We start from the raw sequence: 19,050 nt of genomic DNA, 5'->3' as shown, positions 1-19,050 counted from the left end.
TATTCATGGTTAAAACCGCCAAGTTGCATTTAACATTGTGATTTATTGGTGATTGCTTTATTGATCATGCTAAAACTTTACACTTTGTTTATGTTTATGATAACAATGGAAAATGAAAAATTCCGCTAACAAGTACTTCAGCAATATCTGCATTGCAGATTTTTTCCTGCAACCAATTAATTATAACGCAGCAGTTCTGATTGTTTTCATTGCGTAATCGGTACTACTTTCGATGTCTTCAAAATATAAGTACCCGAAATAATTACAAAAACGTATTAGCAAAAATCTATTAACAAATAAAAAATATTTAATACAGATCTATTCACTTTTTCTCAGTTTTCTCTTCTTCTTTCTGTATATCATTCCACGGGTGGACCTCCGCAGAAGTGAAAATCGCATAGAAAAGTCCACATCCGATATAAATTCCAGCAGAAAGCAGAAAAACCATCCTTCATAAAATCGGGTCTGACTAAAATCGCCTTGAAAACATCACTCTTTCTTTTTACAAACTTTACCTTATCGCTTTCAAGAAGTCCCACTGTTAAGGGTGGCAAAAGCGAGAATATATTGTTAATCCCATTGATTAAACCGAAAAGGGTACCAGAGTGGTTCGGAGTTAGATCTATAGTGTTGAGCATATCACCTGACTGCTGGAACGCGGTAGTACCAACTGCAACAATCAACAACGCGTTGACTAAATTGGGTTCAAAATTTTCCAAAAACACTGAACATGTGAAAGCAGCTGCTGGTAGTACTGACGCTAGAGAATTGGAAATTTTTCGTGCAACGGTACTAATGATGGTATTGTTAGCGACGAGAGTATCAAAGAGTGGCGACACTACTAGACCCGTTAGAAACATAGCTACGTAGGGTAGAGCAGATAATCGACTATTCTAAAAACAACAACAATTTTTAAATGTAAGTACGACAATCAGGTACTCACCGAATTGATGTCAAAATGCTTAATGCAGTCCATATAATTGGGTATCTCAATGAGAAGAGTAAAACCTCCCCAACACTGGGCAATCCCAGCCACAAAGACCCCCCATACTGGTACAGACCTCACAGTGGACAACCACGGTGTTGGGATTTTCTACAACAAAACACTAAATTTTTGCGATCAAAAATCCAAAATCAAAACCTTCTTGATTTCAGTAATAGAAGTGCTGCTCTCAATATACTCTCTTTCTTCCGGTGATATTCTTTTGTGTTGAGAGGGTGAATTTTCGGCAAGCATCGCAAAAATTATGGCCCAAGCAATCCCGATGCTTCCGCAGACGTAAAATGACAGAGGCCAACCACTTTTCGAACCACATGTAGCCCCAGTTACTGGCATAGAAATCGCAATGCCTACATTAGCAGCCCCATACACAAAATTCGAAATTCGAGATCTCTCAAAAAGGGGTGTCCATCGACTGAGGAGATTGCTAATGCAAGGGTACAGAAAATCTTGGGTTAAACCTTGGATCATTCTACAAATCATCACTCCGACGGTACCAAAAGTGGCCGCCATTGGTGGTATGACTATGTGGAAGAGGGAGCCGATGGTCATGGTACCAACGAGGAACCACTTGGGTCCGAAATATTCACTGAGTTGGCCGGCACCGGGTTGGGTTAGTATGTACCCCCAGAAAAATGAGGACAAGATGATATCTGTGTCATCCCATTCTGGGTAAGTCTAAAATGGCGATGGGGGTTTATAAATGTGGTAGGTTTTTGCACTGGTACTTACTGGTATGCTCGGATCCTGGGGATTTATTTCAGTCATCGAGATGATAGCAACTGACGGAGTAGTACGTATTCCGAAGGCCACTAAAAGGGTGAAAAACAACAAACACTCTGAAAGTGTGTAACACCGAAAAAGTTTCCTGAAACAGTACCACCGTTGTTTTAATGAATCTACAAACGTAATTTCGTTACTTGGTGTAGGTGTTTGTTCATTGTCAGAAATATTAACTTTAACTTCGGCCATCGTCAAAGGTCACCATTCTTTTTTAACTGATAACTTTAAGCAAACTAGTTTACTTTTATAAGCTGACGTGATTTCTATCTAGATAATCGTCATTAAATTGTTCTCTTGGATATACATCAACTCTTCCTTTGATATTTTTTGTGAGAAGTAGGTGAATTTTCTGCAAATATTGCAAAAATCAAAGCCTATGTTACCCCAGCAGCTCAAATCCCATAGAACGCTGTGCGCCATCCTAGCTCAGACCCAGCGATAGCACCAGTTAGGGGCATAGCAATAGCTATACCCAAACTAGCTCCGGCATTCACAACATTCGAAACTCTTGCCCTTTCGGCGATCGGTGACCACTGACTTATGAGATTGTGGATCGAAGGATATACAAAACCTTGGTTTAAACCTTGAATCCCGCGACTGATAATTACTCCTGTGGAACCAAAAGCGGCTGCCATCGGTGGTACGGCTATATTGAAAACGGATCCGATGGTCATGGTACCACACAGGAACCATTTTGGGCCGAAGTACTCGCTGAGTTGTCCTGCACCAACTTGTGGAAGGATGTAGCCCCAAAAGAACGACGACAGGATTACGTCGGTGTTGTCCCATTCCGGGTACGTCTAGAAGAGTGGGTACTGACTACGGTACTTGGGTTTGTGGTGTACTTACTGGTATGCTCGGGTCGGGGGTTGTTTCTGCGGTCATTGATATAATAGCCACTGATAGGACCTTGCGCATCACGAAGCAGATATGAGGGTGATAAACATGAGTAGGAATGGTAGTACCGAACTCTTATTACTAATTTTTGGAAAATTAGAAAGTTTTGGGTATGTTTTTGAAATCTTACGTGATTTGGGTTGATCTTCGGAGATCGGGATTTTGAGCTTGACGTCTGACATGGTGCGGAAAATGGGATGACTGGAAATAAATAAAACTAATCTTCTTTTTTCTTTATATATCTGTCGTTCCTGTGTCTGAGTAGTTTTCACGCATGTTTATCTAATCATTATTAAAACTGTCAATTTGCATTTAACATTGTGATTTATCGGTGATTGCTTTATTGATCATGCTAAAACTTTACACTTTGTATATGTTTATGATAACAATGGAAAATGAAAAATTCCGCTAACAAGTGCTTCAGCAATATCTGCATTTCAGATCTTTTCCTGCAACCAATTAATTATCACGCAGCAGTTCTGATTGTTTTCATTGCGTATTCGGTACTACTTTCGTCTTCAAAATGTAAGTACCCGAAATAATTACAAAAACGTATTAGCAAAAATATATTAACAAATAAAAAATATTTAATACAGATCTATTCACTATTCATGGTATTGAGGCCGTACTCTACCAAACGGTATTCTTGTAGCCCTACGTTGGACAGATTCAAGCAAAAGGATGTCTTTCTGTAAAATAGGCGACCATACACTGTTCGCAAATTCTAGTAAGGGTCTTACAAATGTTTTATATAATTTGGCAAAGACAATAGGACTACTTTTTTGGAATGCCCGTCTCAGAAGGAACAGTGTCGAATTGGCTTTTTTACTGACATGTGCGATGTGCTGAGACCAAGACAAGTCACAAGTTACCAAAACACCAAGGTCACGACAACAGTCAGAGGAGACTAATTGTTCACCGTTCATGTAATACGGCATTCTGGGATTCTTATTACCAATGTAAAGGACATTACATTTATCGAAGTTAAGTGGGAGTAGCCAGTCACTGGACCATTTTTGAATGCTTATAAGATCTTGTTTAAGAATTTGATTTTGTGAGCTTAAATTATACAATTTGGTATCGTCTGCGTACATGGAAAAAGGTGATATCAAGCTACTCTTAAGATCGGCAGTATAGGCTATAAAGAGTAATGGTCCCAGTACCGAACCTTGGGGAACTCCGCTCGTAACCTCAAAAGGACGGCTGTAAGCATCTCCCACTTTAACTCGAAATGTTCTCTCAGAAAGAAAAGAACCAATCCATTTTAGCAGGTTTCCTCCTAAGCCAAGATGTTGAAGCTTATGCAACAATCGACGCTTAGGGACGCGATCGAATGCCTTGGAAAAGTCTAAATACACTACGTCAATTGAGTTGCCTGCGTCTATTTCTTTCGTCCAATCCGATAGGCAGCAGAGTAAATTTGATTGGATAGATTTACCGGGAAGAAAGCCATGCTGCTGGAAGGGTATTAGTTGATAATCCACGAAGAATTTAATAACACGGTCGTAAATAATAGACTCCATGACTTTGACAATCAGGGAGGTCAGGCTTATGGGTCGATAATTGGTAGCATCAAATTTGTCTCCCTTTTTAAAGATAGGCCGCACAGTTGCTGTTCTCCAGTCAGCAGGTAGAGAACTAGAATTAAAGGACTGGCTCATCAGAATGCTGAGAGGATACGATAGAACAGATGAACATGTGGTCAGAAGTTTAGCTGTGATTAAATCAGGGCCAGGTGACTTTGACACCTTCAATTTATCTAATTTTTTACGGACAGCGTCACTGGAAAATAGAACATCATCGATAACAGCTGCATTAGGTACTCCAAGGATGCTAGGCATTTTGTCATTGGGCGGTTCTTGTACGAAAATTTTTAAAAAAGATTTGGCAAATAAGTCGGCTACCTCAATATCACTATTAACCACTGTACCCGTGTCATCTTTTATCCGTAAATTAGTTCCAACTGGGCCGGATAATTGAGTTCGAATGTGTTTGTACAACCGCTTAGTGTCTTTACTATCAGCTATAGATTTCTCGTAGGTTATTCTGGCTTCTATAATTATAGTTGACAACCGATTTGAGAAAGACCTATGTCTCTTATAATCAGCCTCAAGACCTGTTCTTTTGAATGCACGCCATAGAGCTCGTTTTTTTTTAATTAATTTTAGGATAGAGTTGTTGATCCAGGGCTTTTTAGAAGAACGTTTAACGAAAGAGGTGGTTGTGTGTTGTTCTATCTGAACATTAATAACATTTTTAAACGAGTTCCAGTTGTTAGAGACTGAAGGGTCACTCAATAAATTATTCCAGTCGACCTTATTTAAACACCTGCATATAGCTTTATAATCTGTAATTGACCTCTTAAATGTGTCAATCCTCTTTTTAGAGGGTATAGAGCATATCTGCAAACGCACCTTTAATGTCACGTGGTCTGAGATGCCAATAGGAGGGAGATAATCTAGATTGGATAGTGACGTGTTGTCAGAAGACATGAATGAGGTCGAGGGTGGATGGACTTTGACCAGTTCTGTATCTTGTAGGCTTGGTTACAAGCTGCCTTAGGCGGCTGTCATTAAGTAAGTTTACCAGAAGTTGGGCAGAATCGCGGAATGACAGACGATTATCTAAAGGCCATTTTAGTTCACTTAGGTTAAAGTCACCAAAGAAGAATGTGTTTACATAGGTGTTGGTAATGTTAAAAATAGAGTCAAACAGAAGCCTACTATCGTGTAACGATGACGTAGAAGGGCTGTAGATACAAGCTAGAACGAAAGTGGAAGACTTGTTATAAAATTTTAAGAACATGGATTCAATGCCTCCCGTGTCTGCATCCAAAGGAATCACCACGAAGTCAGCGAGTATTTGATCCAGTACGTAAATACAAACACCAAACAAATTCCAGCAGAAAGCAGAAAAACCTTCCTTCATAAAATCGGGTCTGACTAAAATCGCCTTGAAAACATCACTCTTTCTTTTTACAAACTTTACCTTATCGCTTTCAAGAAGTCCCACTGTTAAGGGTGGCAAAAGCGAGAATATATTGTTAATCCCATTGATTAAACCGAAAAGAGTACCAGTGTGGTTCGGAGTTAGATCTATAGTGTTGAGCATATAACCTGACTGCTGGAACGCGGAAGTACCAACTGCAACAATCAACAACGCGTTGACTAAATTGGGTTCAAAGTTTTCCAAGAACGCTAAACATGTTAAAGCAGCTGCTGGTAGTACCGACGCTAGAGAATTGGAAATTTTTCGTGCAACGGTAATACTGATGGTATTGTTAGCGACGAGAGTATCAAAGAGTGGCGACACTACTAGACCCGTTAGAAACATAGCTACGTAGGGTAGAGAAGATAATTGAATATTCTAAAAACAACAACAATTTTTAAATGTAAGTACGACAATCAGGTACTCACCGAATTGATGTCAAAATGCATAATGCTGTCCATATAACTGGGTATCTCAGTGAGAAGAGTAAAACCTCCCCAACACTGGGCAATCCCAGCCACAAATATCGCCCATACTGGTACAGATCTCACAATGGACAACCACGGTGTTGGTAATTTCAACAACAAAACACTCACTTTTTGCGATCATAAATCCAAAATCAAAACCTTCTTGGTTTCAGTAATAGAAGTGCTGCTCTCAATATACTCTCTTTCTTCCGGTGATATTCTTTTGTGTTGAGAGGGTGAATTTTCGGCAAATATCGCAAAAATTATGGCCCAAGCAATCCCGATGCTTCCGCAGACGTAAAAAGACAGAGGCCAACCACTTTTCGAACTACATATAGCCCCAGTTACTGGCATAGAAATCGCAGTGCCTACATTAGCAGCTCCATAAACAAAATTCGAAATTCGAGATCTCTCAAAAAGGGGTGTCCATCGACTGAGGAAATTGCTAATGCAAGGGTATAGAAAACCTTGTGTTAAGCCTTGGATCATTCTACAAATCATCACTCCGACGGAACCAAAAGTGGACGCCATTGGTGGTATGACTATGTGGAAGAGGAAGCCAATGGTCATGGTACCAACGAGGAACCACTTGGGTCCGAAATACTCACTGAGTTGGCCGGCACCGGGTTGGGTTAGTATGTACCCCCAAAAAAATGAGGACAAAATGGTGTCTGTGTCATCCCATTCTGGGTAAGTCTAAAATGGCGACGGGGATTTATAAAAGAAAGTAAGTAAGTAAGTAAATTTTATTTGTCTACAGTGATCAAATACATTAGAACATGAGACACGTCAAAGATGAAATTTACATTGTAAATGACATAACAAAATAACATAACAAAATAAACAAACTACAATTAAACAAGAAGTTCAGACAGATTATACGGTTCAGTTTCACAAATATATTTGAACACCTCTTCTTTAAATATTTTCACCGAGGCAATTTCTTTAATTGCTGACGGTAAGTGATTATAACACCTCATAGCTGAATAATGCACACCCTTCTCAAACAGCGTGAGTCTATGTTCCGGTAAGCAGAAGTTACTTTTATTTCTGGTCTCGTAAGTATGGCCAAAAGAGCAAGACTGAAATTCTTTCGGATTGTTTTTTACATAAATCAGTAAATTATATATAAATATTCCACATACTGTCAGTAACTTATTATCCCTGAATATAGTTCTACATGATTCGCTCATCCTCATATGGAAGATGTAACGTATTATTCTTTTTGCATTACGAAAACACTTTGTAAGAATGGACTATTTCCCCATATTATTATGCCATAATTCAGCAGGGAATAAACATAACCATAATAGGCACTTAGTGTTGTTTGTACCGCTACATTTTTGCTTAATATTTTGATGGCATAAGCTGCTCTTGATAATCTCGAAACTAATTGGTCAATGTGCCCCTTGAAGTTTAGCTGAGTGTCGAAGTGGATTCCAAGAAACTTACATGATTCTGTAAAGTTAATAGAAACCTGATTAAAATTTATATTTGGAGGAAATATAAAATTATTGTTTTTAGTTTTAAATCCAATACACTCACTTTTTTGTAAATTTAGGATTAATTGATTGCACTGAAGCCAGTTATTTATATTTTGAAAAGTTGAAGTCACTACAGGTTGTGTTTCCGTTGTTTTAGTGAGTGCGATCGTGTGCGGAGTATCATCCGCATAGCCTGTTACTGAGACTTTGGAACTATAATTTTCCGTGGCCCTTTCCAGATCATTGATGTAAATAATAAAAAGGAGAGGGACCAGGATGCTACCCTGTGGAATTCCCATAGTAATATATGTAGAGCTAGATTCAAAATTTTGTTCATCTGTTCTGATTATCACTTTTTGTTCCCTTTTGGTTAAGTAGGATTTTATTAAATCAAGTGCGATTTAGTTTGTCAAATAATATGGAATGATTTACACTGTCAAATGGCTTTGATAAGTCTATTAGGACGGCGCAAGCAGATAATTTGTTCTCCAGTAATTTAATGATATGTTGATAAAGTTTTACCAGTGCTGTAGAAGTACTTTTTGTAGGCAAGTATCCATGTTGAAAGTTTTTGAACAGATTACATTTTATAAAGAACTCAAATAAACGTGTATAAATAACTTATTGGTCTGTAATTCTGTAAGCATTCTTGATCTCCTCCTTTATAAATTGGAATTACTAGGGCCTTCTTTAACTGATCGGGGAAGATTCCTTCATGTATTGAAGAGTTTATTACGTGAGTTATTACAGGGCTTAAGCAGTCAATTACCTTTAAGATTATTTTCAACGGTATTTCATCAATTCCTTTACTATTTTTATTTTTTAAGGCTAATACAATGGCGTATATCTCTTCTTCAGTTGTTGGATTTAAAAACATAGAATCAGAGTTTACAGGAATTAAATTGGAAACAGTACATTTACCCTGGCACTGATGTTTTGCATTACATACTAGATTAGCAGCCGCATGCATAAAATAGTCGTTGAAATCGTTCACTAAATTATTGTTGTTTAGGTATTTTCTTGGAAACACATTTTTGTTGATGTTCTGTGATTTAGGATTTGTAACTAGCTCATTTACAATTTTCCATGTTTCCTTGCTTGTGTTTGCAGCATTTTTTAATCTGTTAGTGTAATACACATTTTTACTGCTACGCAATAATTGATCATAAAGTTTTTTATATTTAATGTATTCCATTTTGTTGTTTGAGTTAACTGTGGATAGTAAGCTCAATATTTGTAGCTTGTCACGTAAGAAATTTAATTGTGGTGTTATCCATGGTATCTTTTTTTTAAGGTAAGTTTTTTTTGTTATTATGGGAAAGTGTTTTTCATATAGTTCTTTAAATAATTTGAAGAAGACAGTCCATTTCTCGTTGGCGCCCAACGTATTGTATAAGATGTTCCAACAGACGTGTTGAAGCTCAGATCGAAATTTTGTAACGTTTGTTTCAGAATGCGATCTGAAAGAAATAGTTTCTTTAGTTACTGACTGTATATGAGGAAAAGTAAGTATTATTAATTGCCCAAAGTGATCTGATAGTCCAGATTTTAGAATCTCAGTCTTGTAATCAATATTTATAGTTGTGATAATATTATCTACGCATGATTTGCTTGAAGATGTAACCCTCGTGTATTCGTTTATTGTAGAATGTGCATTATAACATGTTAATAAATTGACTAACTCAGTTTTGGCTTTGCTATTTGACTTAAAGTCAATGTTAAAATCACCTGATACAACATATAATTTTTTGCCTTTGTCTAAAATTTCCAAAAGGGTGTCCATGCCATCTATAAATAAATTAATATCGCCATCTGGAGGTCTGGAAATACTAACAAGAACTATAGCATCTGTTCCAGTTTTAAATTCAATGCCGCAGCATTCAAAGTTATTTGAAATTGTTAAAAGATCTATTTCTGTGCAATAAGAACTCATTGTATGTCTTGAATATATGGTACAACCACCGTGATGTCCCCTGTCTCTACAAAAGAAAGATAGCAGTTCATAACCGTATATTTTTCGAGTTTTTAACTGATGTTGCCAGTGTTCAGTTACACACAGAAAATCACATACCTCCTTATTTAGTAAATGTTCTATTTGTGGTACACAGTTACCTATAGATTGAACATTTTGGTGAATCCTAAGGCTGTTCAGATGGAATTTGGACCTTTCAGTTTTATGTTTATTTTCGTTTACTTTTTCTCTAAAAAATGTTCTCCTTTTTTAAAATTGAAACGAGAGTATCGGATTCCTTGAGGCCAGAACTTTTTGCTATAGACCGCTTCAAGATGCTTAGGTTGGACACCAATGAGAAAACATTTGTTGTCCTGTTCTTTGTGATATGGGATAATCTCTTTTACATGTACGTCTGTCTTGTCTTCATTTATTTTCTTTGAAACATAGTCTGAAACAATGTCTGTTGTTACATGTTCCTTCGCTCCCGAAGTAAATAGCCATATTTTTCTTTGTTTTCTACTTGTACCGATGAAAGAATTCTCATCACTCGTTTCTTCTCCAACTTCATATTGATACTTTCTCGGTTTCTTCTTTTTGCGGTGTATTTTCTGGAAAGACTCCTCTTCCTCTATTTGGTCAGGTTTGTAAGACGGGTCACTAACTTTGTTATTTATGATGGGAGCGCTTACACCTTTCGATTGTATTTTTTTGTTATTCTTTGTTGAAGCTGTTGAGTACGATGGTTTTTGGACAACATCTTTTTCCGCTAGATTAATAACTTCGTTCATAATTTGGCGTTGTCGGTCTCTCATTTTTTCCAGATTAGAATTAATTTGGTGTATCGCCGGTTGTTTTTTTTGGCACCACCGAGATCGATGGATCTTCTTTATTTACTTTTTCATTAAGCGAGTACTGATCAGTTTTTACGGCATTCATTTCAGTTAATGAAACCTTAATATTCTGCATCTCTAGTGACAATTGTTCTAATTTCTCTCTCCATTCTTTACTGAAATTACCAAAGGCTGAAATAAATGTAAACTGATATGCATCAACCTCATCCTGTAAGTACAGTACTCTCTTCCGTAGTATTTTATTCTGTTCTCTTAGTTCCCGATTTTCCATTTTAAGTAGCGTTGCCTCATTTTTTGTTATGACTTCTTCCACATCTCTGGTTTGTTCGGGTTCCGGTTCTTCTTCAGAATCATACACAGCTTCCGATAAGAGTTTTTGATTTTCACAACACTTCTTTTTAAGTGCACAACTGTTGTGAACATATTGCTTACAGTTTACACAATTCATTCGCTTTTTTACAGCCGGTCTTGTACATATAGCGCAGATCTGTTTATCACGTGCCGTACTCATCGTCGAACCGTACAACCTGAAAAAAGTGGTAGGTTTTTCGACTGGTACTCACTGGTATGCTCGGATCCGGGGGATTTTTTTCAGTCATCGAGATGCTAGCGACTGACGAAGTAGTACGTATTTAGAAGACCACTAAAAGGGTGAAACACTCTGAAAGTGTCTAACACCGAAAAAATTTCCTGAATCAGTACCACCCTCATTACAAACGTGTCTTCTTTACTTGCTGTAGATGTTTGTTCATTGTCAGAAAGATTAACTGTATCTTCCGTCATCGTCAAAGTCAGAAGTGGCACTTCTTTTTCAACCGATAATTCAGCAAGCTCAGCCTCGTAGCTAGAAAACTTATTCAGGGGGGGGCAAGTTTGTCGACAGAGGGGGCTTCATGTAAATATTTATATTTTAATAATACACTCAGATAACTATTTTATTTTTTCTGAGTTTTTATATTTGAAAGAACATTAAAATAATTGGAAACGTCGATTTTTTACACTAAATTTTCGTAAAAACCTGTCGAAGTCCAAAAAATTAGTACGGTACTTGGTTAAAATGCTGGTTAAAACAGAGAATGTAGATTCACAAACAGCTGTACTGCATCCAAAAATTTGTGTAGTGGCCATATAGGTAACATCCAATTTGTTTGAGTTCATTTTTTTGCATGTTTAGTACATATTTTAAAAATCCGACTTCGAAACCAAATATTTCGAAAATTTTGGTACGGAACCATGAACTCGTCATGTTTTTTTTAAACTCGTCGAGATCTGTATTTCAGAATTTTTTGTCAACTTTAACAAAAGCTCAATTTTTGGAAACCCATATAAAATTTTTGACTTTTCCCAAGCATTTTCGAAAATTACCAAAAGAATTCCTTTGTTCATCTCGATTTCCAAAAATCGTTTTGGATTCAATTTTTTTGAAAATTCTTACATTTTTTCCAGAATCGACGGAAGAAATATGGCAATTTTTGAGAACCTGTATAAAATTTTTTACTTTTTTCAAGCACGTTCGAGATTACCAAAAGGGATTCCTTTATTGATTTCGATCTCCAGATGTTGTTTTTGATTGTTTTTTCGAAAATTCGTACAATTTTTCCATAATCGCCAAAAGAAATATGGTAATTTTTGAGAAATTTTGAAAATACCAGTTCGAAACCGAGTATTCGAAAATTTTGATCCGGAACCTTGAACCTGTCATGTTTTTTTAAGCTCGTCGAAATCTATATTTCAGAATTTTTTGTCAACTTTTACGAAAGTTCAATTTTTGAAAACCCATATAAAATTTTTTACTTTTCCCAAGCATTTTCAAAAATTATCAAAAGAGACTCCTTTGTTCATCTCGATTTTCAAAAATCGTTTTGGATTCAATTTTTTTGAAAATTCTTACAATTTTTCCAGAATCGACGGAAGAAATATGGCAATTTTTGAGAACCTGTATAAAATTTTTTACTTTTTTCAAGCACGTTCGAGATTACCAAAAGGGATTCCTTTATTGATTTCGATCTCCAGATGTTGTTTTTGGTTGTTTTTTCGAAAATTCGTACAATTTTTCCGTAATCGCCAAAAGAAATATGGTAATTTTTGAGAAATTTTGAAAATTCCAGCTCGAAACCGAGTATTCGAAAATTTTGATCCGGAACCTTGAACCTGTCATGTTTTTTTAAGCTCGTCGAAATCTATATTTCAGAATTTTTTGTCAACTTTTACGAAAGTTCAATTTTTGAAAACCCATATAAAATTTTTGACTTTTCCCAGGCATTTTCAAAAATTACTGAAAGGGATTCCTTTATTGATTTCGATCTCCAGATGTTGTTTTTGGTTTTATTTGGTTGAAAAGTCGGAAAATTTTTCAGCAATCGCCAAACGAAATGTAATTTTTGAACTTTGAAACCGAATGTTTCGAAAATCTTGATCTGGGACCATCTAGACCTTGTGTTTTTTGATTGAGCTCGTCGAGATCAACATTTCAGATTTTTTTGTGGATTTTTAGTCAACTTCAACAAAAGCTAAATTTTTGAAAATCCATAAAATGTTTTTGACTTTTCCCAAGCGTTTTCGAAAATTAGCAAAAGGGATCTCTTTATCGATTTCGATCTCCAGATGTTGTTTTTGGTTTTATTTTCTCGAAATTTGTACAATTTTTCCAGAGCCGCCAAAAGAAATGTAATTTTTGAGAAATTTTGAAATGTCGACTTTGAAACCGAATTTTTTGAAAATCTTGGTCTGGGACCATCAAGACCTTATGTTTTTTGATTAAGCTCATCGAGATCTACATCTCGGAATTTTTTGTTGATTTTTTGTTAATTTCAACAAAAGCTCAATTTTTGAAAATCCATATACATTTTTCCCAAGCATCTTCGAAAATTAGCAAAAGGGATCTCTTTATTGATTTCGATCTCAAGATGTTATTTTTGGTTATATTTTTTTGATATTTCGTCGAATTTTTCCACAATCGCATAAAGATTTTTTAAAGTAACTTTTGAGATTTTTTAGAAATTTTAGGTACAAACCCAATATTTCGTAAATTTTGTTCCGGGAGCATGAACATGTTTTTCGATTAAGCTCATCGAGATCTATATTTCAGAATTTTTTGTCAACTCTAACAAAAGCTCAGTTTTTGAAAACTAAATAAATTTTGACTTTTCTTGAGCATTTCCAAAAATTACCAAAAGTCATTCATTTATTTATTTCAATCTTCAGATGTTGTTTTTAGTTTTATTTGATCGAAAATTTGTAAAATTTTTCTAGAATCGTCAAAAGAAACAGGAGTATAATTTTTTAGAAATTTTAAAAAGTCGACTTGGAAACCGAATATTTCGGAAAATCTTCGTCTGGGACCTTTTTTTTTGACTAAACTCGTCGAGATCTACATCTCAGAATTTTTTGTAGATTTTTCGCCAATTTCAACAAAAGCTCAATTTTTGAAAATCTATAAAAAAAATTTGACTTTTCCCACGCATTTTCGAAAACTAGCAGAAGGAATCTTTTTATTGATATCGATCTCCAAATGTTTTTTTTTGTTTTTATTTTTTCGAAAATTCGTACAATTTTTCCAGAGCCGCCAAAAGAAATGTAATTTTTGAGAAATTTTGAAATGTCTACTTTGAAACCGAATTTTTGAAAAACCTTGGTCTGGGACCATCAAGACCTTATGTTTTTTGATTAAGCTCATCGAGATCTACATCTCAGAATTTTTTGTTGATTTTTTGTCCATTTCAATAAAAGCTCAATTTTTAGAAAATCCATATAATATTTTTGACTTTTCTCAAGTACATAGTAGGCTATGGAATAAAATGTGACATGTTCATTTTTTTATACGGTCAACATCAACGGTAGGGTGATATTGCCAAATAATATACCCTGTAAGAAAATAAAGGTGGGGCGGGTGGGGCCAGTCAATATGCTTCGGCAATCGGCATTATATTGAAATTTTATTACTAATTTGAAATTTATAATGTATAAGTCTTCCAGGGGGGGCAACCACAACTGCTAGGGGGGGCGCAGCCCCCTCTTGCCCCCCGGTAGCTACGGGGCTGAGCAAGCTAGTTTACTTTTATAAGCTAGCGTAGTGACCTCTATCTATATAATTATCATTAGATTGCAATTTTTGCACCAATCTGTATTGTATTTGCTTTTATCATACAGGTACTTGTGCAAAATATGATGAACAAGATTAACTCATTACGAGCACAACAACGTCACATTATGCTGCATAACGGTGAACAAAACGACGAGCAGTCAATTTTTTTGAGCGAATTTTCGAAATTGTAAGAACCACAACTGCAAAAGCTTGGACATCCAACATATCTTCGTTTGCAAAGACACGAGTTCTCGAAATAATTCCTTGGTTTGCAAAGCCAAGAATTCTCGAAGTTGTATGAACCAGTTGAGCAACCCAGTCTTCTTTTGGTACTATTCCAATAAGACTTGTATGTAGAATGTAGAAAATTCTCTCTTGGGAGATCCAAGCAGGATTTGGGGATTTATTCAATCAAAAAAAAAAGATTCCAGGATTCCATCTGTCACGAAGCTTAATGAATATGAATACTCCAACCCTCAATCTATTGTTAATGCATTTGCAACACACTTCAAAGATGTTTATATAATGCCAGACCCTAGTATTTCCAACGATATTTATTCATCTGATGAATTTAAACTAAACTTTTGTATTAACATTGAGAGCATCTCGGAAGAGGAAGTTTTTAAAGCTTTAAAAAGTAGTAAAAACTCATTTACACAAGGGTTTGATGAAATCCCCAGTTTTATCCTCAAAGACTGCGCAGGAGTCTTTTCGCAACCTTTATGCACACTTTTCAACCTCATTCTCAAACATTCTACTATCCCGGAAATATGGAAAAAATCATTCACAACACCAATTTTCAAAAAAGGTGATGTACAAGATGTAAAAAATTACCGACCCATTACTCTAATTTGCAATTTTGGTAAAATCTTTGACACAATACTTTGTCAACGTATATATCCTATGATCAAAGATATTATTTCTTCTGAACAGCACGGATTTATGAGAAAAAGATCAACAGTAACTAATTTGGCTTGTTTTAATCAATTCGTGGCCGAGGTAATGGACAGTGGCAGTCAAGTTGATACCGTATATTTAGACTTTCAGAAAGCTTTTGATCAGGTGGATCATCATATTTTACTAACGAAGCTAAAAATTTATGGGTTTTCTGACTCCCTTGTTTCACTGTTTACGTCGTACTTGCTGAACAGAAAACAGTATGTTAGGTATCGAAACTTTATCTCAGATTTTTACACTCCGACTTCCGGCATTCCCCAAGGGTCAAACTTAGGACCGCTACTTTTTTTATTATTTATAAATGATATTACTGCTGAAATTTCATGTAACAATTCTTTTCGCGGATGACCTTAAACTCTTCACCGAAATCAAATCAATAAATGACTGTCAGTTTTTAAAAAATAACCTCGAATCAGTTATGAAATGGTGTGGAAGAAATCGCCTGCATTTAAATAAGGATAAATGTTCTATGGTTTCATATAGTAGGAAGAAGAGGATTATTGAATATGATTACATAATAGATGGTGTTACAATATCAAGAGTGGATAAAATTAGAGATCTAGGAGTATTATTCGATAGCAAACTCTCTTTTAAGGAACATATCTTAGATATAGCCTCCAAATCATTAAAAATCTATGGTTTCATTTATCGGAACTGTCGTGAGTTTCGTAATATTGAGACATTACGTATGTTGTATATTGCATGTATAAGGTCGAAACTAGAATACGCCTCCTTAATATGGGATCCTCTATACATTACTTATATCCATATTCTTGAAAAAGTGCAGCGAAAATGCCTCAAATTTTTAGTTTTTATTGCCGATGGCAATTACCCACCACGAAACTGTGACCATAGTCTGTTACTAGATCGCTTTCTTCTAAATTCATTGGAGACTAGACGATTTATAGTATCAATAAAATTTTTGTTCTGTTTACTCAAGGGAAAAATTGATTCGTCATATCTTGTAGGTAAAATCTTTTTCATTGTTCCGAGAGTAAATTCAAGATGCTCTTTAACATTTTATGTATCTACTTGTAGGACGAATATTTTGTATAAGGCTCCTGTACAAAACATATGCAACAAATTTAATTTAATTTCTAGACAATGCGACATTAATGCGGATCCTCTTCAAATAATTTCTAAATGTATCATAGATGTAGTAGGAATTTAATGTAAAGTAATTTAGTTAATTTTTGTGTATTTTAGGTGCAGTATTGGTTAATTTTTCAATTTATATTATATAGTTAATAAGTATGTTCTTTTTATGCAAATACGCTCTTTAATGTGACCGCTACTTATTATATTTCCTGTAATTGGGTACATATATACCTGTTGGAAATAAAGATATTATTATTATTATTATTATTATTATTAAAGACTTGACTCGGTTTTTCCAACGCAACCACCACTTCTGGCAAAACTGCTTCATTTTGGCCGCTAAAAAGTTACTTTAATGTTAAGTCACAACCTTCAAGGGTAGTACCTGTTCCAAGTTCTTCTGGATCCACTTCGTTCCACGGCTGTTTTTCAGTTGAAGCAAAAACGCAGTAAAATATTCCACAAGCTGTATAAATAGAAGCACTTATAAGGAAAACGTGCCTCCATAAAGTAGAATCAGTCTGAAAGAACAACGACTTGAGAAATAATAAATTTCGTGTAAGTCGTACCTTATCTCTTCCAAGAAAACCCACAGTCAGTGGCCCCAAAACCGAATAAATCGTGGTGTAAGAACTAACCAATGACAGCATCACCACAGCATGGTCAGGAGCCAGATCTGTGGCATTTACCTCGTAACCAGACTGCGCGAAAACAGAAGTACCCACAACCAAAAGCGCGACAGCTGATATTCGTTCCGATCGATCGATAAAAGCAAGGGCTACCAGAAACACAGCCGGTATAAAGCACCCCAACGAGTTAAAAATGTTTCTTTTGGTGGTAGTACTAGTTATCTTTTTGCTAATAATGATGTCAGCTATTGGTATCGCGATTAAACTTACACCAAGTTTAGTAACGTATGGAAAACTCGACACTTCACCGTCCTGAAACACACAAAAAAATCTTAAGGGTCTTTAGCATCTATTCTTAAAGAATCTTAAGAATTCTCGAGGACATCGTCGAAAATAAAGCACTCCCAGTTTCGAAGATTCTTTTACATTATTTAATAGAACATTAGGGGCGCTCAGGACTCTTCCAAACTCATTTATAAGCAAAAAAGAAAAGCACTAGGGACCGCCAAGATTCTTAAAAAATCTTTCAAAAAGAAAAGGCAAGATCTCAAAGTCTTTGTTTTCTCAAAAATGAAACAAGAGGGGCGAAGATTATTTCACATTATTAAAAAAATTCAAAGATTCTTCAGTTCCGAAGATTCCTTCACAGTTTTAGAAAAGTCCATGGAACCACAAGATTCTTTTATATTTTTTTAGTACTAGGTGCGATCAAGATTCTTCCAAACTCATTCCTAAGCAGAACAGCGGGGGTTCTGGAGATTGCTTCACGTTCTTTAAGAAAAAAACACAAAGACCCTCTAAAATTCTCTCAAAAACAAAATAAACACAAGGGTCCTCCGAGGATTAAAAAAATCTGAAAAAAATATCTGCAATTTCGACGATTCTTTCAAAGTCTTAAAAACCAAACATTAAGGGTCCCTGAAATTTTATTGAAAATTAGTCCAAAAAATCCAGTTTTGTAGAAAAAAAAAACCTGAATCTGCAAATTTTATTTTTTATGATAATCCTTATAAATAGAGAGCGGAAAATATGCAGCAAAATTTTGGGAAATATGATCATATGATATGCACCAAATTTATGCAAATATGCAGTAACTTTCTTAATATATGCAGAGATATGCAGTTGCATATGCTCCAAAAATTAAAAAAAAGCTTAATAAGCAAACTAAATTTATTTACAAATTACAAAAGCAGGTTTCCCGAGCTTACGTTTTATTGCAAAAAATACATAAATCACATTGCAAGGTGTTTAATTGCATCTCACTAACACATAAATCACATTTTTAATGATAATATATATTTTTATACTAAAAAATAAATATAAATAGAACAAATTAAAAAATAGTAAAGTAAAGTAAAGTAAATTTATTAGCACATTAACAGAATGTTTAGTAGGTACACGTCAAACAGAAACAGATTAAAAATATATAACAATTCGCAGATTTACATAAGTGACAAACATTAAAATTTATAATTCAAGTATTCGTCGAGGTACCAAAGTAGTAATTACTATTTTGGTAACAATTTAGTTTTAAATATTTTTCGAAATATTCTAAGCAAAAGTTTTTCCGGTGATTCTAAAGTATGTATTTGTAAATAGAAAAACTGAGTACTACGTCCACAGATATAAAAATACTTAGCGGTTTAAAGCAGGCGCGACAAAACACAGTTCCTTCTTGAAGAATAAGTTCAGGAAAAAGTTTAATCCTTAAATTATTTTGAGTTATCTTCGACATATTAACATACCTGTATCGCTTTAAATGCTTTTAATGTAAACTCACGATGAAAAATAATTAATAGGATAACGTTCCTTCGACCACCATAAGACATACCATTAACACACTGAAGTAACGAACAAA

General features: G+C 35.2%; 1 protein-coding gene, 1 long non-coding RNA gene and 2 pseudogenes across 2 annotated transcripts; all 4 read right to left on the bottom strand.

Moving 5' to 3' along the window:
* Window positions 1-322: 322 nt before the first annotated feature.
* On the bottom strand, window positions 323-1,972 carry LOC135131761 (putative inorganic phosphate cotransporter; annotated as a pseudogene).
* A 78-nt stretch (window positions 1,973-2,050) lies between these two features.
* Window positions 2,051-2,862, bottom strand: LOC135131760 (putative inorganic phosphate cotransporter). Its single transcript, XM_064059608.1, has 4 exons — window positions 2,811-2,862; window positions 2,633-2,754; window positions 2,192-2,583; window positions 2,051-2,132 (listed from the first exon to the last, which is right to left on the bottom strand). The coding sequence occupies exons 1-4, from the start codon at window positions 2,860-2,862 to the stop codon at window positions 2,051-2,053; spliced, it is 648 nt and encodes a 215-aa protein (XP_063915678.1).
* Window positions 2,863-5,520: 2,658 nt separating this feature from the next.
* On the bottom strand, window positions 5,521-11,207 carry LOC135131759 (putative inorganic phosphate cotransporter; annotated as a pseudogene).
* A 5,663-nt stretch (window positions 11,208-16,870) lies between these two features.
* On the bottom strand, window positions 16,871-17,156 carry LOC135132810 (uncharacterized). The gene is made up of 3 exons (XR_010281095.1): window positions 17,133-17,156; window positions 16,949-17,084; window positions 16,871-16,902 (listed from the first exon to the last, which is right to left on the bottom strand). It is a non-coding gene; the product is annotated as an uncharacterized LOC135132810 (long non-coding RNA).
* Between the last annotated feature and the right edge of the window lie 1,894 nt (window positions 17,157-19,050).

The sequence above is a fragment of the Zophobas morio genome, unplaced genomic scaffold (assembly GCF_036711695.1).
Source record: "Zophobas morio isolate AGI-343-1 ecotype UQ-CSIRO unplaced genomic scaffold, CSIRO_AGI_Zmor_V1 ptg000021l, whole genome shotgun sequence".
Taxonomy (NCBI): domain Eukaryota; kingdom Metazoa; phylum Arthropoda; class Insecta; order Coleoptera; family Tenebrionidae; genus Zophobas; species Zophobas morio.
The sequence above is the reverse complement of the archived record's forward strand: the minus strand, read 5'-3'. Positions and strand labels throughout refer to the sequence as shown.